Consider the following 25,055-nt stretch of genomic DNA (forward strand, 5'->3'; position numbering starts at 1 on the left):
GGCAGTGAGGGGGCAGGCCAAGGGGGGGAAGCGGAAGGAAGACTTGGCAGGGTCCCCGGGTCGCTGTCAGCAGCCGGTTCCCAGCTCAGTCTCTCCCACGCCGGCCGGTTCCTGATGGGGGCAGAGGAGGCTGGGGGAGGGGTGCAGGGGGAGGGGACGCGCCCAACACAGAGGCCTCTTTGGTGGCCTGGGAAGAGCCTCAGTATCTGCACCGTGATCGAGAAGGGAGGAGGAGGATGAGCCTGTCCCAGCTTGGGTGGGGCCTGGGGAGCAGGGAAGGGGTGGAGTGCTGCTCTCAGAGATGAGCCCACCCTGGCCTGGCACCAGCCCCTTCCTGGGTACCCCTTTCTCTGAATGTCCTCTTGCTTGGTCCTTGGGTAGGGGCAGCAGGGGCTGGCAGAGGCCTGTGTGAGCCTCTTCTTTCTGGGTGCAGGGTCCTCTCCCATTCAGGGGCTCCTGGCAGCTTTCAGAGCTGGAGGGAATGGACCAGGTCATAAGGTCACGGTTGCAGGCAAGTCCCTATGGCCTGAACTTGGAGTGGGCCAGCCTCCTCCCAGTCCAGGACAGACCCTTGGGCCTGCCCAAGGTCTCTGCAACTGGGAATGGACCCAGCTCTTCTGCCCAGCCCAGGGGCCTCTCAGCTGCCCTTCCCCAGGCCCTCTTACTCCCCCACAGGGCCTGGTCGGGAACTCTGGGACCCCATCTGTCCCTGCCCAGTGCCCTCTTCTCCACCTGCTCCAGGTCTCTCCGCCCACTGCCGTGCCACCCCCCCCCACCCCTATCTCTTTCTTCCTGGCAGTGGCCCAGATCACAGCGAATCCTTGGATCTGTGTTTGTGTTCTGTCTGCCCTACCCCAGCAGAGCAGGAGCCCCCCAGGGCAGGGTCTGGGTTTCTTCCGTGGCTCCAGGCACACAGCAGCCCTCAGGAGGTGTTTGTTCGGGGAGTCCGAGTGTGCCCCATCTTAACAGGGTCACTCCCTCTCTGGGGCTGGGGGCTTCCACATTCATTGGCTCATGCACTCATTCCCTGAACACATCTGACCACGGCAGCAAGGGCTCACTGTCAAGGTGCCACGCCGTGTACCTAACAGGACACCCACCAGAGATGCCTGGCCCTGGAAAGTCCACCTGCTCCCTACTCCATGAGAGGTGAGGAGCGAGGTTCAGAGCCAGGCTGCCCAAGACACAGCTGTGAGTTGCCCCAGGTGCCTGCTTGGGCCCCTGTGTCCTGAGGGCTGGGGGCATGCAAGTCTCACAGGTGGGGTTGGCAGCCAGGGCAGCCCCTCCCTCAAGCACAGAATTCGTGGATCTGACCGCACTGGCTGTGCACACCCAGGCCTCAGTTTCCTCAACTGTGCAATGGGACAGGACCACTACGGTGAGAGTCTCTGCCCTCCTCCCCATCCAGGGAGCTTCCTGGGCAACTGGAGACCACCAGCCACCAGCAAGGGCCCAGGGCTGCAGCACCTCCCCTGCCTACCACTCCCCGGACACCTCCCCCTGCCCACACTACCCCTCCTGCCTCCATTCTTTTTCTTCTAGAGAAAGTCTACCAGATGCATGGCCTGTGGCAGCCCCCATGAGACATGGCTGGGAGGGGCTTCTGCAGTGGAGGAGGGGACTGGTGGGCGTAACAGACCCTCTAGGCTGCCTGCCAGACCCCTGTGCCACTGCCTCCCCGGGGCCCCAGCCTCCTTCTCCCTCTCTTGGGAGCTTGACTGTGGCTCCCAGGCCTGCCCCAGCCACAGGCCGCTAGACCTTTGCTCACCCTGTTCCTGCTGGGCAGTGCCATCCATCCCGCACCTGCCCCAGCTGTGCCAAGTGGGGGAGCCTGTGGGCTGGGAATGCCCACTCCAGGCAGGCCCCTCACTGGCACACACACACAGGGTAGCTTGGCAGTTGGGAGGGGCAGGGATCCAGCCCCAGCCCTGTTCCTCACTGGCAGGGTGGCCGTGGGTGACTTCCCCTTCTCTAGTCTTGGCTTCTGTGTCTGTAAAGCCAGGCTGCTGTGACTATTAAGGAACGGGAACGGGGCCACTCAGCAGGTGGGCACCGTCCTACCCTCCAAGTTCAGGACAGCTTCTGAGAGGACGGCAGGCAGCCGCTCAACAGAGCGCCACCCTTGGGGGCTGGAGACTTGGGGTACGGCCACCCGTGTGCTGGGATTTGGGGCCAGTTCTGGGAGTGGGCTTCCTAGAGGAAGGGAGCGTGCACCAGCTATGAAGAGGGAGCTGGAGTCCACTCCAGGCCCCAGGCGCCTCAAAGGCCCAGAGGCCGAGAGCCACAGTGGGAGGGCTGCCTGCAAGGTGTCTGCAAGATGTGGGGTTGGAAGCGGCTGGGGTGGGTGGGTCTGCTCAGGCCCTGGGCCTCCAGGGGCCCCTTGCCTGCGCCCCCATGCCGCCTTTTAGAAGCAGACAGGGTGAGCTCTCTGGCCCTGAAGGTGAGCAGAGGTGGAATAGCTGGGGGTGGCGAGGGCGTGCAAGGAGAGGGCTGCCACTTCCTGGGTGCCTGCACCGTACCAGGCCTTCTGCTGGGAGCTTGGAAGAGCCAGACAGGCCCAGACCTAGACCAGAAGCCGGCGCTCCGAATGGAGTCACAGCAGGCTTATGGGTTTGGGCCCAGGGGGAGCAACTCCTCAATGCCCACCCGGCTCCTTTGCACCCAGATGGCCCCCAGCAGCCATCTCAGCTGGCCCTAGGCCTGGTGCCCTGCCTGTGGGGCTGGCTCCTGGGCCGTGTCTGCGCTTCCCTCAGCACCAACAGGCCTGCGACTGGGCCCCGCAGGGCTTCTCATGTTCCTCACAATGCAAGACGCCAGGCCCGTGGCTCCCGTCTGGCGCTGCCTGGGATCGGGGCAGGCAGCCTGGACATTTGTGTTCCACCTCCGCCCCGTGCCACTCCTCCACCGTGCCCCCGTGCCCTCCTCCACCATGGGAGCTCCTCTCAGCCATGCCTCGTTGGGGTGAGGGCAGGTGGAGGGGCTGCAGGAGCCCGAGCCATGGAGATGGGCCCGGAAGGCTGTGAGCTTCTTCCGCTCAGCACCGGTGTCCCTCTACCCAGGAGCACAATGGCTCATTTAGGGCAGCAGAAAAGGCTTCATCAAAGCCCCATCTTACCAGGCCCCTCAGTGTTACCCTGAGGTCAGAGAGGGAGGGTGGTGACTGACTGTTCTGAAGGATGTAGGAAGGCAGGATATGAGGTAGACAAAAGGAAGGACTTCCACGTGAGCAGGGAGGGCAGAGTGGTCGTGAGCGTCCATTCTCTGACCTTGCCTTGGTGCAGAGGTGCCTGAAAGCAAGGGGATGGTGGAACAATCTGGAGGTTACCAGAGAGGACTGCACCTTTGGGAGTAGGGTCAGCCTGGAGATTCCTGGAGGGCAGGGGTGTCGGGTGTGACAGGCAGTGGTGATGGCGTGGATGCCCTGTTGCTGGTGATGGTGGTGGCCGTCCCTCCTGCCAGCCTAGTTCTGCTTGCACTGCACCTTGGACATGGTGAGCACGGGATAAACGCTTGTTGTCATTATCAGGCTAGTGTCTGTCCCAGGAACAGTGATGGAGCTGGTTCTTATGAGACAATGGCAGTGTTGGAGACGAGAATGATAATGTGCTCATAGTGGAGGGTGATGTTGGTGACCATGGGTGACTGGTGGTCATTGTGATGACTGCAAAGGGACAGTAATGGTGACGGTTGTGGTGGCAGTGGTGGTAATGACTGTGCTGTTAATGGCAGCGGTGGTGGTGGTAGTGATGATGGAGGTGATGGTAGTAATGCAATCATCACTTGTGGTTTTGAATGATGACAGTGGTGGTGGTGGTTGTGGTCATAGTGATGGTGGTAGTGATGGTTGTGTAGTTTTGATGATGGAGGTGGGGGTGGGGGTGACTGTGGGGTGGTGGTATTGATGTTTATGTGGTTTTGATGATGGAAGTGGGGTGGTGGTAGTGATGATGGGATGGTGGTAGTGATGGTTGTGTAGTTTTGATGATGGAGGTGGGATGGTGGTGGTGATGATGGGATGGTGGTAGTGATGGTTGTGTGGTTTTGATGATGACAGTGGTGGTGGTGATGGTGATGGTGGTCATGGTGGTGGTGATGATGAGGTGGTGGTAGTAATGGTTGCTTGGTTTTGATGATGACAGTGGTGGTGGTGATGGTGGTGGTGGTGGTGGTGATGGGGTGGTGGTAATGATTGTGTGGTTTTGATGAAGACAGTGGTGATGGTGATGGTGGGATGGTGGCAGTGATGGCTGTGTGGTTTTGATGATGGAGGTGGGGTGGGGGTGGTGATTATGGGTGGTGGTGGTGATGATGGGGTGGTAGTAATGGTTGTGTGGTTTTGAGGATGGAGGTAGGGTGGTGGTGGTGATGATGGAGTGGTGGTAGTAATGGTTGTGTGATTTTGATGACAGTGGTGGTAGTGATGGTGATGGTGGTGGTAGTGATGGTGGTGGTGGTGATGGTGGTGGTGGTGGTGATGATGGGGTGGTGGTAATGATTGTGTGGTTTTGATGATGACAGTGGTAATGGTGATGGTGGCATAGTGATGGTGATGGTGGTGGTGGTGGTGATGATGGGGTGGTGGTAGTAATGGTTGTGTGGTTTTAATGACAGTGGTGGTGATGGTGGTGGTGGTGGTGGTGGTGATGGTGGTGGTGGTGATGATGGGGTGGCGGTAATGATTGTGTGGTTTTGATGATGACAGTGATGATGCTGATGGTGGGGTGGTGTCAGTGATGGTTGTGTGGTTTTGAGGATGGAGGCAGAGGTGGTGGTGGTGATGATGGGGTGGTAGTAATGGTTGTGTGGTTTTGAGGATGGAGGTAGGGTGGTGGGGGTGATGATGGAGTGGTGGTGGTGATGATGGGGTGGTGGTAGTAATGGTTGTGTGATTTTGATGACAGTGGTGGTAGTGATGGTGATGGTGGTGGTAGTGATGGTGGTGGTGGTGATGGTGGTGGTGGTGGTGATGATGGGGTGGTGGTAGTAATGGTTGTGTGGTTTTAATGACAGTGGTGGTGATGGTGGTGGTGGTGGTGGTGGTGATGGTGGTGGTGGTGATGATGGGGTGGCGGTAATGATTGTGTGGTTTTGATGATGACAGTGGTAATGGTGATGGTGGCATAGTGATGGTGATGGTGGTGGTGGTGGTGATGATGGGGTGGTGGTAGTAATGGTTGTGTGGTTTTAATGACAGTGGTGGTGATGGTGATGGTGGTGGTGGTGGTGGTGGTGGTGATGATGGGGTGGTGGTAGTAATGGTTGTGTGGTTTTAATGGCAGTGGTGGTGATGGTGGTGGTGGTGGTGGTGGTGATGGTGGTGGTGGTGATGATGGGGTGGCAGTAATGATTGTGTGGTTTTGATGATGACAGTGATGATGCTGATTGTGGGGTGGTGTCAGTGATGGTTGTGTGGTTTTGAGGATGGAGGCAGAGGTGGTGGTGGTGATGACAGGGTGGTGGTATTGATGATTGTGTGGTTTTGATGATGGGGTGGTGGTTGTAGTGAAGATGGGGGTGGTGGTGATGCTGGGGCTGGTGGTAGTGAGGATGGCATTGTTGGTAGTGTGTGGTTTTGGTGCTGATGATGGGGTTGGTAGTGGTGGTGGTTGTGATGTGGTGGAAGAAAGAGTGGTATTTATGATGTTGACGGTGTCATCGATGGTGGTGAAGGTATGGTAGCAATGGTTGTGTTATTGATGATGATGGAGTGGGTGGTGGTAGTGACAGTATTGTTGATGGCATGATGCTGATGATCGTGTCTTGAGGTAATGACTGTGGTCTGATGACGGTTGATGGTATTGTTGGTAGTGGGGGTGGGACCTGGTGGTAATGATGGTGTTGATAACACATGGGGGGGGGGTGGCGATGGTGACAACATGGGGGGGTGGTGGCGATGGTGACAGTAGTGGTCCTGGTTGTATTGTTGATGGTGTGAATAGTGACTGGCCTCAGCAGTAGCTATGAGGGTGGAGGCTGTGGTGACCAGTGGTGGTGGTGGTAGGCCCAGCTCTTGGGTGAATTTGCAGCCCAAGCCCCCAAAGGGAAGTGAGACCTGCCCATGACACAGTTAAGGAGCCAGAGCCCAGCAGCCATGCGGATAGGCCAGGTGGGTGAGGAAATAGGCAGGAGAGCCAAGGGAACGCTTCCGAGGTCATGGCGGTCTGGGAGGAGATGAGGCTGGGCTGACTCTAATGGGGGAAGGTTTGGGATCTGCTAGAGCCAGGGCAGATCTCATAGGGGTGCCCAGTGCCCAGTACAAGGCCTGGCATAGGCCAGGCCAGGGAGGCACTTGCTGAGTGAGGGACTGTGCTGGCCCTTTGACCTTCCCACTGGGTACCAATGGCTGGAGCGTAAAAGGGTGTGAGGTCTGGGCAGTGGCCCCCCACCAGCAGGGGTAGGTGACAGGCCAGGCAGAGCAGGGCTGCAGGTGCAGCAGGTGCAGGTCTGCATGAGGGGAGAGGGCTCGGGGCAGGCTTCTGAGTGCCAGCCTCCTGCTGGGGAGGGGCAGCAGGCTGAGCAGCCCTGCAGGACCCCAGCCCTCCTGTGCCAGGTCACTTCTCTGCCATACTGGGCAGCCAGCACCCTGCCCTCTTCAGGAGCCCCATTCTGCCTGGCAGACAGCCTGGGGCCTCTGTGCCTCTGCCCAGGTGGGTAAGTAGGTCAGGAGAAGAGCTGCCGGACCCTGGGGAGGGCTGGGTTTCCAGCCCAGGGGTAGCCCGTGGCCAGGAGCCCTGACTCAGTGTGGCGGCGCCGGGTGGGAGCCAGGAGATTGGCATCTTGCATTGTGAGGAACACGAGAAGGCCTGGAGGCCCTGGTTGTGGACCTGTCGGTGCTGAGGGACGCTCAGACATGGGCAGCTCTGGGAGAAGCCCAGCCAGCCCCATAGGCAGGGCGCCTGGCCTGAGCAGGCTCCAGTGTCATCTGGCAAGCTGGGCTCAGTAAGACCCAGGTCAGGCAGGAGTTCAAATGCCAGAGTCAATGGGTCTCAGTGACCAGTATCCCCTCAGGACCCCAGGCAATTGCCCCTAGGCCCTGAGCTGGGAGGGGCTAGAGCTGACTCGGGCCTGCCCTGGAGATCCTCACAGACCGGCAGCCAGACAGGGGCTAGGCAATGGGGGGTGAGTCAAGGAGGCTTCTTAGGGGAGGCAGTGGCTCAGGGAGCCTGGAGGGAGAGGCTGAATCACAGAGGACCCGGGGCCTGTGGCCAGGGGGCCAGCCAGGACCAAGGCCTGGAGGCGGCAGAGGGCATGTGCTTGCTGGGCTACCTGCTGGGCTGGCCTGTGCAGGCAAGGCCACCAGGGTCAAGGGAGGGCCCACTGGGATGGTCACGGGGGGCTGTGGCTACTGGGTGAGGTAGAACACAGGGAGGGGAGCCCAGCACAGCAGTAGGGAAGGGTCTAGCTGAGGGTCAGGAGCAATGCCCAGGAGCTCATGGAAGGGAAGGGAGGAAGTCTGGTTATCCAGGTAGACTTCCTGGAGGAGGACACAATGTCAGTCTTGATCTATGGCCGAGAAGTCAATGGGCAGAGGTGGGAGGCAGGCACTCCTGACGGATGAAGCATGACTAAGGGGCTTGTACCCAGGTGTAACCAAGCCACGTGTTGGTTTAAGGGGCACTGGGGAGGCCAGCCCATTAAGGCTCCTGAGGCCAGGCCTAGAAGCCGAAGACCCTGCCTGCAGAGACACCGTTTCCACTCCCTGCCTAGCGCCTGAACTCCCCCACTGCAGTGTGCTGTGCCCACTCCTGGCTTCTTTCTGTTGTGTGGGAGGACACCCTGTGAGTCATTCACACTAGAGTGTGAATTAGCCCATCAAATCCAAGGGGACCCCGACAGCGCACAGTCCCATAATAGCACCTGCTTCGTGGGCCGGCAGGAGGCATCGTGCATGCAGTGAAGGCTCTGGCTGGGTGGGTGGGTGGGCAGGTGGGCTCACTGTCCCCTGGTGTCCCGTGAATGAGTAGGTCCTGTGCAGGCACTGTGCCTCTGCCATCCCATGGACAGGTGTGGGGTGAGGATCTGGGCACACTTCACAGGAGAGGCAGCTGAGCTCCGAGGGTGAGAATAGACCTGGCTGCTGGACCCCCTGCCGGGCTGGACAAGCATCATCTGGGCGCTTGCCAGGGGTGCAGGGCAGGGGCCCCAAGAGCACAGGAGCCACGGTGGGCTCTCCCAAGGCCTCCTACCTGTCCTGGGCTCAGGGGAGGTGCCTGTGGGGGCTGCCCGAGCAGGGCTGGGCCCAGGCCCTTCCCCACTAGCTAGCTGGGGAGGCCTTCTCTGAGCTACCCTCCCCTAGGACATAGGGACAAGGCTGTGGCCCTGCACTGGGGCTGAGGGTGACGTAAGGTGGGGATCCACACTGGATTGGGGGCTGCCTGGGAGCTCCAGCCATTACTGGGTTTGGAGGGGTCTGCTGGGAGCCGAGGTTACTGACAGGACTGTGGTGGAGAGGAGAGTTGGGAGGTTGGGTGAGGGAGGTTGGGACCAGTCCCTGTGGGCCCTGCGAGCACTGTGGCCTTTGCTCTGGGTAAAGAGGGAACCACTGGAGGGCTCGAAGCTGAGGGCCATGTGGCCTGACATATTTCAAATGACTGGCACCCTGGGAAGCCAGGCGAAGAAGGGCAAGGGGCAGCAGCCACAGTAGCCAGAGGCACAGGTTGTGGCCGTGGAGGGTGGGCACTGTGGGGCTCTCCATGCATTTTCAGACAAAGGCTGGTGGGATTTGCTGGTGGGCAGCTGCAGGGAGGTGGGTGAGGTGAAGGGGGACCCAAGGCTCCAGGTGAGCAATGGCGGGCTGGCCATGCCTTCCCCATTCATTCACGCACAGGCGTCCTGGCTGTGCGCCCTGCCTTAGTGTGCAGCTGTGGGCTCCTGTGGGACTGTCATGCACCAGAATGTGCCCCTGGGGTCACATGTGCAAGCACAGTGCTGATGAGCACCTAGGCGACCCCGAGGTGGAGTAAACAGAACCAGAACTTGTCCCTTGGGTTTCTTGGCATGGAGGTCCTTGGCGACCTTGGCAGGAGCCAAGTGGGAGGAGTCCTGATGGTGGCAGTCACTGGTGGTCTGCAGAGGGGTGGGCAGTGGCTGGACCTGTCATGGGACCCTATCTAGGGGAAAAGGCACAGCCCTGCTCTGGGATTCCTGTCTGAGGGTCCCAGGTCCCTCTAGGTCCCCACTCCTCTTGGGCAGGAAGGGGGCCTGCTATAGCCAGGCCCCTGTTCAGCTGGTCCTGGGTGGTGTCACTGCCCCAGCTCCTGCTCTCACCCTGGACCCGTGGGGGTGGGGAGCAGGTATAACTGACCCAGATTCCTCAGGCCTGGGCTCAGGAGGGGACCTCGCTCTGTGACCCAGATATTCCAAGTTTCTGTAGCTTAGACGAGAGATGGCAAATGGTCTCCCACGTGTGGGAGCAGTGGCTGTGTGTGAGACGGGAATGACTGGCCTGTTTGCAGAGATGGGAACAGGTGCCCCATGCAGCAGGAAGGATTTCAGTCAGACTTTCAGGAGAACTTCCAGCTGTTGTAAGTCAGGATCTTGTACAAGAGGATGCATCCTAGAGATATTGTTGAAAGAGGGAGGTCTGAGGCCAAATTTGCCACCTTTCCAAAGTCAACATGTATCTAAGATGCACACAAGGGTCTCAGGTCAGGGCCCACCCTTCCATCTGTCCTGCTAAAGGCCAGTCCTTGGCTGAGGTCTAGTGCAGCAAGGGAGGCTTGGCTGACTCCCAGGAAACCTGCATTGGCTGAGTTTATTTCCCGGCTTCGGATGGGTCTCAGGTTGCCTCTGAGAGTCCCTTGCAGACTTGCAGTTCAGTCAAGGTTGAGATGTTGTAGGCCCTGGGTGGGAGGGGGCATGCAGCCAGACACACAAAAACTGGATTCCAGGCCCACTGCTGCCTTGCTGTGTGACCTTGAACAATCGCTGCCTCTCTGAGCCTTGGTTTCTTTATCTACAAAGCTGGCCTAAGGGTTCCTACAGAAATCAAATGATAAACTGCCAGAAAGCCCTTAGCACCGAGTGGAAGCCATTATCGTGGAGGTGCAGGGAAGGGCGAGAAGAGGCGAGAAGGGCGAGAAGCCTGTCCCTGGGCTGCGTGTTGGGAAGCTGTTCCCCTGACACACGTTGCCAAGGCCTGTGGAGCCAGGAGGACGGAGGAGGTGAAGAGGCTGAGAGGGGGCACCTGCATTGCAGGCCTGCAGGGTCCCAGTGAACCCCACCCCAGGATCCGGGCCCTTACAGAACGGCCAGGAGCTGCCTGCTTCCAGAGCTGCCAGCCTGACCAGCCAGCTCTCTGGGCCAGGGGCAGGTGCCTTCTTGGGCCCTCCATGGCCTGACCCTCAGCAGAGTAGGTAGCAGCCCATCTCTCTCCCTGCCCCTGAGGCTGATAAGCGAATCAGCACCCACGGCAGGAGCCCTGGGGGCTGGGCGCTGGCTCCCAGGCTGGTCTTCCCCCAGTGGTCTTCTCCCAGGCAGTGGCGGGCAGCTGTCAGCCTGGCGCCCTGCAGACTGGCCAGTGCGGCTGGGAACCAGCCAGGCTGCTGGCCCCAGCCAGCACGGCTCCCTGCACCCTCGAAGTGCTCCCAGCAACCCTCAGGCAGGTGGGCAGCTGGGTTCCAGGGCCCACTGCTCAGAGCAGAGGGCTGAGGTTGTGCTGTGCCTGGCCTGGGTTGTGCTGTGCCTGGCCCGTGAGAAGCAATGCTGTGACTGGAACCCAGTATCAGCTGCACAGAGAAAAGCGGTCTGTGAGACTCCTCCGGGGGTGCCCTCTGGCCTGTACTGTGCCGGCCGTCTTGGCGTCTGGTCAAAGGCTGGCAGGCATAGACCACAACCGCATACCCTTCCCCAGGCACAGGGATGGGCCCTCTCGGTGAGAGACGGAGGCTCAGGGAGGCAGTGATTATCCAACATCACACAGCAAGGCAGCAGTGGGTCTGGATTCCAGTATTTATGTGTCTGGCTACACGCCCCCTCCCACCCAGGGCCTACATCTGAACCTTGACTTGAACTGCAGGTCTGCAAGGGACCGTCAGGTACAACCTGAGACCCATCCCAAGCCAGGAAATAAACTTAGTCAATGCAGGCTTCCTGGGAGTTACCGAAGCCTCCCTTGCTGCACAGCCACCAGCCAGAGCTCAGTGACTCTGTGTCCAGCGTGGGTCTCAGGCCCCTGTCCCACCTGCTCGTCTGCAACGTGGCGACAGTGGCTTCTGCCCTGGAGGGTGTGGGGGATGGACACAGGTGGTGAGTGGATGTTCCTTGTGCACCTGAATGAGACCTTGGAAAACCCTCTGGTCAGGATGTAGGATCTGGGGTGTTACTTGGAGCACCAGGACTTTCCAGGGACCCCACACTCCCTTTCCTGTTCCCTCCATAGCCCTAAAGCCCACCTGGGGCCTGGATTCTATTCTGTGGTTATCAGGATCTGCACTCTGCTCAGGGAGAGGGTGAAAGGGTCTCTGCCCCAGGTCTGTGATTTTTGGGCCATCCTGTGTTAGGGATGCAGAGCAGCCTGGGTCCCTGGCCACCATTGCAGTGGCTGGTAGGTGTGGTGGGTGGCTGCCCTTTGGAGCCTGTGAAGGTCACATGGGCTGAGGCCCCCCGGCGCAGACAGAGGCATCCTCTGAGCCTCTACACTCTGGAAGGTGCTGCAGGGCCCTTCCAGGCTCCCATGTGCCTCTGTGGCTTCCTTTTACAGAGGGTCCTGGAGATTGGTGAGCCTCGTGCTTCTAAACCCTGGCCCCCTGAAACAAGAACCTGGCCTCACACTGCACTTGACAGGGGAGGGGTCTTCCCGGGGCCACACAGCCCAGAGCCAGCCCTGCAGAGCCTGAGGCCGGCTCCCAGGCCTCCTCTCAGCTTTGCCTTGTCTGTGATCTCCGCCACAGTTTTCCTTCTCTGTAAAACAGGAGCAGGTCCTTCCCCTAGGAGGCGGAGAAGATGCAAGAAATAAAAGCACATGCTGAGGGCATTCTCAGGGGTCTCCCTGGCCGGTCAGCTCACTGCATGTCCCTTCTCCCCTGGGCCCAAATCTCAGGAAGTGCTGCTGCTGAAGGAGATTGAGCTACAGCCCCAATTCAATAGAGGCTGCTCTGGGCTATCAGACATGGGCACTGGTTACCCCCCCATGCATGCTCTGAGCCCGGCCCTGTGCCGCTCAACCCTGTCCAGAGGGGACTGGGTGCTTCCCTCTGGACACCCCCACCCCCATTTTAAAGAGGAGGAGACTGAAGCAAGAGGTGATATAGGTAACTCCCCAAGGTCACATAGCTAGGACACAGCCGAGGCACAGTTCAAAGCCAGGTGTCTGATCAGAGGCGGCTCGCCCAGGCTTTTCGTGTGTGCGGGGTCAGGGCTGCGTGTGTGGGCGGCTCTGCAGGCTCCTCTAGGGATAGCAGGCTGGAGAGAGTGCCAGTCCACAGGTCACAGGGGCAGGTCCCTTCTGGCTCCTAGCCTCAGTCCCCCGTTGGTACTGTGGGGGCGGGATGGAAGAGGTGAGCTGCAAGGCACCTTGCCGCACTCATTCCTGGGCGGGGAATGGGGTAAAACTGCAGCATGAAGGCTCTAGGGCAGACCATAGGAAGACCCTCAACTTGGGCTTTTCTCCTGAAGTCTGGGGGCAGGGGCTGGGTCCCAGCTACTTAGGGAGGGGTGAGGCCTTTTCAGCCGTGGGTTTGGAAGGAGACCAGCAGCTGGGGCTCCTGCAGCTGCAGAGCTGCACCCACAAGCTGTTGGGGCTCATCTCTTCAGGAGGCCTGGAGTCCCTCCTCCACCAGGCAGGCAGGACCCTGGGTGGGGCTGGGGACTCAGCCTCAGAGAGGGCCCCTGGGCACTTTCTGGAAGCCAAGACCCAGCAGGTAGGAAGGCAGGCCCGGCTCCAGGGCCAGGTCTGTGAAGGAGAGACACGGTGGCTTCCGGACAGGAGGGCTGCCTTGAAGGGTGGGGGAATTCGGCTCCAAAGCAGGAGGAGGAGGAAGAGGAGGCGGAGGAGGAAGAGGAGGAGGAGGAGGAAGAGGAGGAAGAATAGGAGGAGGAGGTTGGGGGTGGAGAGGAGGAGGAGGGGTTTGCAGAGCAGGTCAGTCCCTGGTGCCCTAAGTAACAAGTCCTGTGCTTAAATGCGTGCTTAGATGAAAACCGGGGCAGTCGCGGCCCGTAGACAGCAGGCGGCTGGGTCAGACCGCAGAGGGAAGTTTCCAGCGGCAAACCTCCCCGCGGGGAAGGCTGTGTCTGTCCCAGGAGATGAGCCGCAGCCACCAGGGGTGATGAGGCCCGGGGGAGGTGGCTGTGGGGGATGGAGCGGTCCCAAGGTCGTCAGCTCCAGCTGGCTCCCTGGGCCGCGGGGCCGGAGAGCTCCAGAGCTGCCCCTCGCCGCGCTCCGAACCCGCCCCGCGCCCCCAGGCCACACCCGGCTCGCACCCTCCCCGCTCCACGTGCGCCCACGCGCCCCTCCGGGCCTGCCCCTCCCTCCCGCGCGGGCCGGGGGCGCGGGCCCCGGAGGAGCTGGGGGCGGCGGGGGCGCGGGGCGGGCGGCTGCCGGGCCCTGGGCCAGCTCTCGCCCCCCGCCCCGCCCCGCCCCCGCTCGCTTGGCTCCCCCGCCCGGCGCTCCCTCGGGCTGCGCTCCGCGGCTCTCGGCGGCGGCGGCGGCGGCGGCGGCGGCGGGCGCAGAGCGCGGCATGGGCGCCCGGGCCGCGGGGCCTGGCGGCTGCGGGCGGGCGGGCGCGCGGCTGCGGGCGCAGGTGCGGGGCGGCGGACCCGGGCCGGGGCCGGGGCGCGGAGCCGCCGCTCGGGGGCCGGGGCGCCCGCGTCCCCGCCGCCGCTGACGCTCCGCCTGTCTTCCTCCCGTGTCCCGCCCGCCCCCAGACCCTCCTCCTCCGCCCCCCCGCAGCTCGGGCCCTGGTCGTGGCGCGGCTGCCGCACGGTGCCCCTCGACGCCCTCCGGACGCGCTGCCTCTGTGACCGGCTCTCCACCTTCGCCATCTTAGCCCAGCTCAGCGCCGACGCGGTGAGACCCCGGCCGGGCCGGCGGGAGGGGCGCCGGGCAGGGGCGCGGGAAGGGGCGCGGGCGGGGGCTGCCGGCGGGCCTGCGGGTGGGGAGGGCCCGCACCCGTCCTGTCCCGGAGGGGTCGCTGCGCCCCGCAGCCGCCGTGGCCTGGCCCGGGCGGCGGGGTCCATGCGCCTCTGGAGAGGGTGGGTGGGCGCCGAGCGAGCGGGTGACAGTGTGGAGTTGGGGACGGGTCTGGGAGGAGCCGGACCCCTGGAAAGTGACTGATGGGTGGGTCCCATGTCTCCTGGCTTGGAGGCCCGGGATCTCCGAGGGAGCCTAGGCCTGGGGAGAGGCTGGGTTCTGAGCCGGGGGGGCTGGGAGGCGTCGCCTGTGGAGGGGCTACCCCTTCCCTTGGTCCTCCCCGCCTGCCAGGGAGAGGGAGGAGGAGGAGCTGCTGCCTTGGCAGAGCCCTTCGACCCACCCCAAGTAGAGCCTGGTCCGTGGAGGTGGCGGTGGCCCCAGGCAGGGGCCCTGGCCCAGATCCACCGCCCCCCAGGCCTCAGCACCTCGGGGCCTCCTTTTTGTTCCTGTGATTCTTGTGGGGGTTGCCGGTTTCTATGGAGACGGCATCTGGGGCCAGCCGCTGGCAGGGGCCCTGGGTGCTGGGCGCAGCTCGCTGGGGTGGGTGGGCTCTCTTGCTTCAGGCCGGCCAAGTTGCACCCCCTGGCCTGAGGTGGGCCGCAGCCCTCTGCTGGAGCCCAGGCCCAGGCCCATGACAGCCCACAGAGCAGGAAAGGGCCTTGGGCGTATGCTCACCAGGTACCTCCGCCCAGACCTCGTGTGGAAGCCTCGGGGCCGTAGGGGTGGAGGATGCCCTCGGAGGGGGCCTGTCCTTCCTGGGTGTTGGAGGTGGCATTGCTGACCCTTGGGGAACCCTGGGTTCGATGTGGAAGGTAGCGCCCAGCCTCTTGGAGGACACTTCGGCCTCCCAGCTGTGTTCTCTGGAAAGTGGAGGCAGGTAATGTTGGCAGCTGGGGTCTCCCACAGTGCCAGAGCCAGACGGGACCCTCGAGGCCATTGCCAGTAAAATCCTCCGTTGACAGGGAAACTGAGGCCCAGAGAGAGGGCCTTGCTCAAGGTCTTGGATGAGTCTGGGCTGGACAGGGGTCTGTGTCCCTAACCCTGGTGTACCCCTGCTCGGGCTGTCCCCTGAAGCGAGACTGTTAATGCTGCTGGTTCTGCAGACAGAGCCCAGCAGGCAGCAGTCCGAAGGGCCATCCCAGAGGCTCCCTGGAAGAGGCGGCCTTCTGTGTAGAAGGCCATAGACATTATGGCTTTCACTGGGTGGCCTTTTTGGGCCCCTGTGAGGCTGGACCAGGCAAGACACGGCCCAGCCTCTGGTCTCCAGGTGTTGCTCTTCCTGTGGGTGTTGGAGCAGGACCTGGGCAGGAGAGACCCTGGTGTGCTGTGTGCCCTGTCTGCCCTTTCTCCCAGCCCGGTGTCAGGCCTGCAGCAGGTCAGTGTTGGAGTCTGGAAACACAGGCTTGTCTCTGACACATTGTGACCCTGGGCTGGCTCTGCCTTAAGTCCCTCTGAGCCTCAGTTTCCTCACCTGTAGAAGGGAGGGGACCTGGACTGCCCAGGACTGGCTGTGAGGAGGGACACAGATGACTCGGAGAGAGTCCCAGGAATGGGGCAGTCCCCAGGCGGTAGCCTCCCAGTCGGTCACCAGGCTGAGCTCCTGAGTGGGCCTGGCTTAGGGAACTTGTTCAGAGAGGGGCGGGTACATGGGCCGAAGGAGGTGCTCCTGAAATTTCAGCAGTGGGGGGCTTGATGCCGAGGGGCCTTTCCAGGAGGAGCCCCACTATGTACCCCAGTGTATGAGGAGGAGGAAGTGGCCTCTCTGTGGGATGGCAGCGGGGGGCGGGGGTGGAGGCAGCCAGATGCACAGTCCTGGGCCTTGTTTGGCAGGGGGTTTGCGGCTGCTGTCGGGGGAAGCTTCTAGTGTTAGCCCAGCCCTCCCATGCTGGTGTTCAGGATGCCAGCAGGCATGTTGGGTGCCCTGTCCTCCATCCCAGACAGGACCCTCGAGGCCAGGGCACAGGGGCTGACAGTGTCCACAGAGCCATGGGACCGAGGGTAGGCTGCCTGGACCCTGGGAGCCTCAGTGTCCTCGTCTGTGAGATGGGAGGGTGGTTGGCTCTGCCACAAGGGCAGACTGTGTGGCTCAGTTTGGGCTCTGGGCACCAGCAGGGGTGTGAGCTGAGAGCCGGAGTGCCAGGAAGAAGCCAGGGTGGCTGCAGCCAACAGCAGGTACTCCCTGGCACCAGAGCCCCTTGGGGTCTTCCTCTCCTTTCCATACCAGAGCTCCGGGAAGGGCTGGCGCCTTCCATGCTGGGCAGGGAGAGGCCGAGAGTGAAGGGAGACTGCCCTCTGGGTGCAGCCTGCCCCTGGCGTGTTCCTGTGTCCGCCGTGCTGACCCCTCTGAGGGCTGTGGGCTGGGGTGGATATGGGGTGGACTGACATGGGAAGCAGGTGTGTGCACACAGAGGTCTACAGCCGCCCAGGCGGAAAGGAGGAAGGCTGCGGGTGGGCTCTGGGTGCATGGCCACAGCCTCCTCCCCTCCTGAGTGTAGTTGGGGAGAAGTGCACGGGGCTGAGGCTTGGAGTGGGATCCTGAGGGATGTGCAGGAGTTTGCCAGCCGAGCATTGTAGGGTGAGTAGCAGCCATTGCAGGTTGAGGAAGGCATGAAGCTGTGGGGAAGTGGGTACAGGCGTGGGCTCAGCAGGCAGGAGAGGAAGAGAGACCGGTGGCCAGCAAGGCCTGCGGGGCTGGGGGAAGCCTGAGCTTCCTCCAGGAGCCAGGTACAGAATGGACTGATGGGAGGCTGGAAAGTAAGAGAACAGTCAGGCTTGGCTACCCAGGGGTCCCAGCGGGAGTGAGGAATGTGAGCCCAGCTGGCAGCTGGGGAGGTGGCCAGAAGTGAGCCTGGCTGGGCAGGGAGAGAGAGGGGTGCTGCCCAGCTTGGCCTTGCTGGGGTTGGATGGACACGTTGGGCATGGGGACTCTGGTCTGAGTGGGCAGAGGCTCTGGCATTGGGGGTTCAGAGTGGCCTGCAGGGGCTGCTGACCAGGACAGGGGCCTGAAATGGTGGTAGAGGCGGGTACGTGGGCACCCTGGGAGCCAGGGTGGGATGAGATCCGGCCAGGGTGGTAGATCAAGGGGAGATGAGACCCAGGAGTCCTCCTCTAGAGCTGGCCTGGAGCCAGGGTGTCGGTGCAGATGCGGACTGCGCAGATTCGGGCTCTGCCGCTGCAGGCCTACGACGGCCGGAAGGTTGAGTAACCACTCTGAGTCACACCTGTGAGGCGGATGATGCCACCTGTCTCAGAGTGGTGGGGACTGAACTAGGTGATATATTTATGGCACTTGACATAGTCTGGCATGTAGTAAACAGTCTGAAAAGGACAGTTGTTGTTGGTATTACTTCTGTGAGGTGCTTCAGACTGTATTGGAAGGTTGTGACTAGGGTCACAGTTCATTTGCAACCAGGTTCGGGCTCAGTGGATGACCAGGGTCAGGTTTCAGGGTGTGATCATGGTCAGGTTTCAGCACGTGACCTGAATCAGGGCTCAGTGTGTGCCCAAGATCAAGACTCACAGCCTGACTGGGATCAAGGCTCAGGGTGTGACTGGGCTCAGGGCTCAGGATGTGACCAGGATCAGGGCTTAGAGTATGACTGAGATCAAGGCTCAGAATATACTTGGGTCAGGGTTTAGTGTGAGGCTGGGTTCAGGGCCCAGGGTGTGATGAGAATTGGGGCTCGGGGTATGATCTGGGTCAGGGTCAGTGTATGATGGGGTTCAGGGTTTAGTCTATGACTAGAGACGGGAATTAGTTTTGTGGGCATTTGGGAGCCATAGATGGTGTTGGGGCAGTGGCAGGACGAAGGTGGTACTGTGGGTAGAAATGAGTCCTTAGGGGGCATAGGGTGGATATGGGGTTCAGGAGAAGATTGGGAGTGGGAGTTCATGTGGTGGAAACTGGCAGACACTCCATCACCCCAGGAAAAACCACTGGTGAGAGGGGCCGGCTGGTTCAGCCCTAGTATGCAGGGAGGGCTTCTGTGAAGTGGTGGCTTCTCTGCTGAGAGGAGAGCCAGGCGCCTGAAGTTCAGGGGACGCTTGCAGGGCAGGGGACCTGGCATGTGCGAGGGCCTGGGCTGAGCTGTGCCTGGCTTGGGCCAGTCTCCGGCAGAGGCCCAGCCTGGCTCTGCATCCCCTTGGCGTGAGTTGAGGCCGGTCTTGGTCTACCCCTCCTAGCAAGGCCTCAGACCCCTGGGCCTGCCCAGGCCACCGCCCATCCCTTCTCCATCGCCTGGAACCTGCTGAGCAAGGGCCGTCAGGAGTGACCGATGAGCCAGGCAGGGAGGAGAGGGATCAGGTGGACCAGTGGGAGAGCTGGCGGGCTTGCGGCTGCCAGGCCTAACGAGGGCAGGCGGAAGCAGATGGCCACAGAGGCCTGGGCCCGAGCCAGCCTCAGAGCAGGCGCAAGACACTTCCTCGGCCGCCTGTGACCTTCGTGGCCGGCCGGCCTCAGGCCAGCCCAGTGTCTTGGAAACATTTACTGGGGTCACCCTGTCTCCCACCTGCCCCTATCCAGCTGGCTTCCTGGCCCTGGGCCTCAGCTCTGCACTGGTAAAGTTACTGTGACTGATGGGCCAGGCTGGGAGGGATCAGGCGGGCCAGGGGGAGAGCTGGCAGGTGAGTTTTGATGGGAGAATTACTGGGTGATCGGGTGATGGGACTTCAATCCCAGAGGGCCACCGGTTTGAGGCCTCAGCTCCAGGCTGTGGCATGCAGGAGTGGTGCTGAGCAGAGCTCCCTGCCGGGCATGGCATCACCGTCCCCATCTTGCCCTCCCAGAACGTAGTTTAGACAACCGAGGTGAGCAGTGCTACCTGGGGTAGTTCAAGGGGCCTGTCTGGAGGCAGTGGCTTTTGAAAGCCTAGTGGGTTGGAGGTACTTCTGCACACGAAGAGAAGGCGACTCTCATTCTGGGGAGGCACAGCTGGAGCTGTGGCACCTGGCATGCTTGGGCAGCACAGCTTGGCCCTGGAGGCAAGTGCCAGGTGTGGGAGGTATCAGTCATGTGTCTGTGCAGGCCCCAGGTGCGTGCATGTGTGCGGGCCCCAGGGGTGTGTGTGTGTGTGTGTGTGTGTGTGGGCTCCAGGTGTGTGTCGGGGGGCCCCAGGTGTGTGTGTGCGGGCCCCAGGGGTGTGTGTGTGTGTGTGTGTGTGAGGGCCCCAGATGTGTGTGTGCGGGCCCCAGGTGCGTGTGTCTGTGCACATCAGGGGTGTGGCCTGTACCATCCCAAGGACAGAGCCTCAAGTGGGTGAACTTAGGCCTCATTTTGGCCTGGAGTGGCGTTCTGAGGAGCTAGGGGTGGGAGGAGCAAGGGGATGTGGGGGATAGGGAGTCCTCGAAGGGCAAGGCCCTCACCAGACCGGGGCTTCGAATGGCACTCCCCAGGGCTCCACCATCACACTCTGATTCAGGTAAGGCTGCTGCAGGCGGCTGGCTTCATGGAGGCAGAAGTGCAGACTGCTGGGAGCTGGGGCAGGCATGCCCAGGAGGACGGGGTTGGCCCAGGGAGGTGGCAGCGAGGCAGCCCGCAGAGAACGAGGCTGGGGCAGGTGGGACCCTGAGGTTACCCAGCCAGGGCAGAGGCGAGCTAGGCTGAGCCAGGAGTCCTGGCAAAGATGCTGAGCCCCGGATCCCCGGGGCCCTGCTCTGAGTCTGGAAACCAAGGTTTGTGTTTGAGCCGGACCCTCTGCTGTGCCACCTGGTGATCTTGGACAAGTTCCCCCGTTTTTCAGGATTCTGCCTTCCCCATCTTCATTCATCTGGCTCATGATGTCGACTGAGCAGCTCTGCTGGGCGGGGCCCTTGGGGGCTTGGGGACATGGAGGACACTCGGCTGCGGGGATAGTAGCCACATCTAGCTTTGGACTGGATCGGGGGATGCCAGCAGGGCCTGGGAGGCAGGGAAGGCTGCCTGGAGGAGGCAACGCAGAGAAGGGCAGTACAGGCTGCAGGAACAGTATGTTCATGATGGAGGGCACAGAGCAGTGTGGGGACTGAGGGGAACGGGGAGCCCAGGCTGGGGTGAGTGGGGCTGCAGGGCAACTGGGCTGGCTCAGGGGATATTGAGCACCTTGAGGGGCAAGAAGGGCTGTGCAGGGCTTTAGGAGACAGTGCAACATGCCAGGGTCAGCAGACTTGGGGCGGGGGCCGGGAAGGCGTCAGCTTCAGGGTGAGGGGTGCCCGAATCGCCCCCTTCTCCCCAGGCCTCACCTTCCTGCCCAGTTGACCACCTCTACCTCCTTCCGAGGGCCTGGAGATGGACTGCACCCCCTTTCTCCTGAATTCTCCAGTCGTCTGGAAGCTCTGTGTGCAGGGAGCCTTTGTTCATGCCCCCGAGGCGTACACCCACCTGCCGTGTGCCAGCACGCCCCACGCATGGCGGTTCAGCCTGGCTTATGACTCGGGCCATGGGTTGAGCAGTTGCTCAGGGTGAATTCATCCACACAGAAGTGATGCCAGCCTGAGTCCCGTCCCCACCTGTGCGTGCCCTTCAGCCACTGACTTCCCTGTCTGTCCTCAGGCCTGGCGTACTGGGGCTGTGCAGGGCCACGGAATCAGGAATGGCGGGCTCTGTCACCGGCCCAGGCCCTTTTGAGGAGGGGATGAGCTGAGCGCAGTGGCCAGAGGCACAGTCATGTGAAGTGGGGACGGGTCTTCTGGGGGCACCGCTGGGGAAGAGCCCTGAGGGGAACCAGGAGGCCTCGGGGGCTAGGGTCATTCTCTTCAGGAAAGGGAGGCTGTCCAGGGGCAAGGCCAGGGCCAGTCCAGTGGCCTTTGCAGAGCCGGGTGGGGCATTTGGACAATGCCCAGGGCAGAAGAGTCAGTGAGGAATGGGGGCCCTCCCTAGGGAGGGGCAGTCACCTAAACTACCCCCCAGGTGGTGAGGAGGAAGGGCCCACTTTATTTGGGTCACCCCAGCACCCGGATGACACCCCAGCTCCCATACTCTCCTGCCTCTGAGCAGGGCAGAGGTGCCCTCCAGTGTGCTGATAACCTCCCCAACCCTGCCGTGGCTGGAGAAGAGCTCACAGGGCAGGGCTAGAGGTGGGGAAGACTGGGGCCAGGGCTGGCGGCTGGGCCTAGAGGCTGCAGGGGACTGAGGAGCTGTGGAGGTGACACAGAGTCACCTGTGGAGCAGAGAGGGAGATGGGGGGAGGGCTTCGGTGAGGGAAGCTGGTCGGGCTGTGTCGGGGCTGTGGAGGGACGGGTGGGTGTGGGGTGTCAGGGCCTGGCTGGATGGCATCTCGGATGGGGTGGGCCAGAGCCAAAGCGGCTGCTCCTCCTGGGTTTCTCAAAGCCTGGACCTGAGAGGACTGTGTGTGCGGGTGGGCCTGGACCTGGCACCTCCCTGGCCCGTCTGCAGTGCGGGGCTGGCGCCTGCCATGATGGCAGCAAAGGCTTATCTGCCATCGGGCTTGGCATATGACTGTGGGGCATGGGCAAAGGGCCCATCCTCACGGAGCACAGCCCTGAAAGGGAGTTCTGGAGGGCCTGGGCTGGAGAGGAAACCCCTCCTCTGCAGGGGGCGGGCGGGGAGGTGGAGGAGGGGGCTGGGTTGGACGCTGGGGGTGTGACCCAGGGCTGCGGGCTCTCAGGCCTCAGTCTTCGGGTCTGCCGAGTAGGCACACAGGCTGCCTCACTCCCCGCGGTCTCTTCCTGCTCCCCGCAGAACATGGAGAAGGCGACTCTGCCGTCCGTGACGCTCATCGTGGGCTGTGGCGTGTCCTCTCTCACCCTGCTTATGCTGGTCATCATCTACGTGTCCGTGTGGAGGTGGGTGCCGCGGCTCCTGCATCCCACGCCTCTTCCCCTCGAGGTCACGGGTGGGGTCGCCGGAGCCCCTCCCTCCCTTTGTCCTCACCTTCCCAGTCACCTTCGCCTTTGCCACGGACCCAGCCCTGCTGTGGCCCCTCCAAGGCCACCACAGGTTCGTGAGGCCACCCCACACACTCACGCTGTGTCCATGCTGCACAAACACAGGGGGTGGGGCCCGGTTCCTGCCGTCCCTCCCCTGAACGTGTTCCCTGGCAATGCCAGCCTGAGTTCCCTCCCCAGCTGTGTGTGCCCCCTCTGCCTGCGCTTCCTGGCTTCCTTGTCTACCCTCAGGCCTGCAGGCCAGGCCACAGCCTTCCCCTGACCCCCCGTCAGGCCTTAAGGCCCCAAATCCCTGCTCACTCTCCACCCCAAAATTCCCTTTCCCCAAGGCCACAGGGCTCCCAGCCTGCTGTCCATTCTGATTGTGGCCAGTGGGTTTTTGAGGCCACCTGGGCAGGTGTGGAGAGATGTGGAGGAGAGCTCATGTTTGAGCAGTAACATGCCTGTTGAGTGTGTGGACGCGCCTCCAGGCACTCCCCACTATCTGCTCCTGTCCCATTGAGTAGAAGTGTGGAACAGGGAGCAAGGACTCAAGGTCACTCACTGCCCATGGAGCCGAGTGGGGACTCTGCAGGCAGCGCGATGTCAGCCGATAATCGGAACTGACTGCCTGGCTGCTGCCCAAGGTCGGGCACTGGGAGGTCGATGTGGCAGGCGGGGGAAGGGTGTCTGAGCTTTCCTGGAGACAGTGACCGGGTTGTGAGTAGTGGCAGGAGCCCTCCACTGTCCTGCCTGACGGGACAGCATCCACTGGGCTCTAGGGGGACCATGGTGTTTCCTCTTCCTGGGACCTGCCTTCCCCTAGGGCCTTGATTTCACAAAACATCTGGGGAATGGGGTTTAGGGGCTCTGAACTCAGCTCTGATGTCCTGAGTTCTGAGGAGGTTTTCTGCTGACAGTTTTCAAAGCATTTCCCTTGGTGAGCTCTCTTGGCCATCCCTGTGCCCTGTGAACTGCCGGCAGGGATTGTTCTGTGGTCCCCATGAGGAAGTGGGGACCCAGAGAGAGAACATGACCTGCCCAAGGTCATGCAGCACATCAGGGTCATGTCAGAGCCCCTGAGGCTCAGCCCTGTGCCCTCTGCTCTCCACCAGGGTGGACCTCAGTCCCTAAGGGCTGCTGGTGGTGGTGGTGATGGTGGTCCTGGTGGTGGTGTTTGTGGTGATGATGGTGGTAATGGTGCTGGTGATTGTGGTAATAGTGATGATGGTGGTGGTGGTGATGGTAGTGATGGTGGTGCTGGTGGTGGTGGTGGTGATGATAGTAGTGATGGTGATGGTGATAGTGATGGTTGTCATGGTGTTGGTGGTGCTGGTGATTGTGGTGGTGGTGGTGGTGGTGATGATAGTAGTGATGGTGATAGTGATGGTTGTCATGGTGTTGGTGGTGCTGGTGATTGTGGTGGTGGTGGTTGTGATGGTGGTGGTGATGGTGATGGTAGTGATGGTGGTGGTGATGATGGTGATGGTAATTGCTGGTTGTGATGGTGGTGATGGTGTGGTGGTGGTGGTGTGGTGGTGGTTGTAGTGATGGTGGTGATGGTTGTGATGGTGATGGTGGTGATGGTGATGATAGTGATGGGGTGGTGGTGATGGGAGTGATAGTGATGGTGGTAGTTGCTGGTTGTGGTGGTGATGGTGTGGTGGTGGTGGTGGCGGTGGTGGTAGTGATTGTGATGGTGGTAGTGGTGGTTGTGATGGTGGGGGTGGTGGTGGTAGTGATTCTGATGGTGATGGTGCTAGTGGTGGTTGTGATGGTGATGGTGGTGATGTGGTGGTAGTGATGGTGGTGATGGTGGTAACGGTTGTGATGGTGGTCATGGTGGTTGTGATGGTGGTGGTGGTGCTGGTCCTGGTGATTATGGTGATGGTGGTGATAGTGATGGTAGTGATGGTGATGGTGATGGTAGTGGTGGTTGTGATGGTGTTGGTGCTGGTGATTATGGTGGTGATGATGGTGATGGTAGTGATGGTGATGGTGGCAGTGGTAGTTGTGATGGTGATGGTGGTGATGGTGTGGTGGTGGTGATGGTGATGGTTGTGATGGTGATGGTGGTGTTGGTTGTGATGGTGATGGTGGTGATGTGGTGGTAGTGATGGTGGTGATGGTGGTAACGGTTGTGATGGTGGTCGTGGTGGTTGTGATGGTGGTGGTGGTGCTGGTCCTGGTGATTATGGTGATGGTGGTGATAGTGATGGTAGTGATGGTGATGGTGATGGTGATGGTAGTGGTGGTTGTGATGGTGTTGGTGCTGGTGATTATGGTGGTGATGATGGTGATGGTAGTGATGGTGATGGTGGCAGTGGTAGTTGTGATGGTGATGGTGGTGATGGTGTGGTGGTGGTGGTAGTGATTGTGGTAGTGGTGGTGATGGTGATGGTTGTGATGGTGATGGTGGTGTTGGTTGTGATGGTGTTGGTGGTGCTGGTGCTGGTGATTATGGTGATGGTGTGATGGTGGTGGTGGTGATGTGGTGATGTGATGGTGATGGTGGTAGTGATTGTAATGGTGACAGTGGTGCTGATGGTGGTGGTTGTGTTGGTAATGGTGATAGTGGTAATGATTGTGATGGTGATGGTTGTGATGCTTGTGTTGATAATGGTGATGGTGGTAATGATTGTGTGATAATGGTGGTGGTGTGATGGTGGTGGTGGTGATGTAGTGGCGGTGGTGATGGTGGTGGTGATGTGGTGGTGATGGTGGTAGTGATTGTGTGATGATGGTGATTATGGTGATGGTGGTGATAGTGTGGTGGTGGTAGTAGTGATTGTGTGATGATGGCGATGGTGGTGATGGTGTGATGGTGGTGATAGTGGTGATGATGATGATTGTGTTGGTGATGATGGTAATTGTGTGGTGATGGTGGTGATGGTGGTACTGATTGTGATGGTGGTGATGGTGGTACTGATTGTGATGGTGGTGATAGTGGTGATGATGATGATGATTGTGTTGGTGATGATGGTAATTGTGTGGTGATGGTCGTGATGGTGTAATGGTGATGATGATGGTGATGGTGGTGGTGCTGTTGGTGACAATGCCTGCAGGA

The 25,055-nt window shown here is 60.9% G+C and overlaps 1 protein-coding gene across 6 annotated transcripts in view; it reads left to right on the forward strand.

The window, feature by feature from the left end:
• ADGRB1 (adhesion G protein-coupled receptor B1) overlaps window positions 1-25,055 on the forward strand; it is a 97,419-nt gene that overhangs the window by 46,657 nt on the left and 25,707 nt on the right. For 5 of the 6 annotated variants that reach the window (XM_073018427.1, XM_073018426.1, XM_073018428.1 and 2 more), the window contains exons 18-19: window positions 13,864-14,005; window positions 21,804-21,907. In XM_073018427.1, coding sequence (XP_072874528.1) covers window positions 13,864-14,005; window positions 21,804-21,907 — 246 coding nt within the window. Of the gene's footprint in view, window positions 1-13,617; window positions 13,740-13,863; window positions 14,006-21,803; window positions 21,908-25,055 lie in introns of those variants that run through there. The other variant, XM_073018432.1, reaches the window with a different exon arrangement.

Source organism: Chlorocebus sabaeus, chromosome 8 (genome assembly GCF_047675955.1).
Source record: "Chlorocebus sabaeus isolate Y175 chromosome 8, mChlSab1.0.hap1, whole genome shotgun sequence".
NCBI lineage: Eukaryota > Metazoa > Chordata > Mammalia > Primates > Cercopithecidae > Chlorocebus > Chlorocebus sabaeus.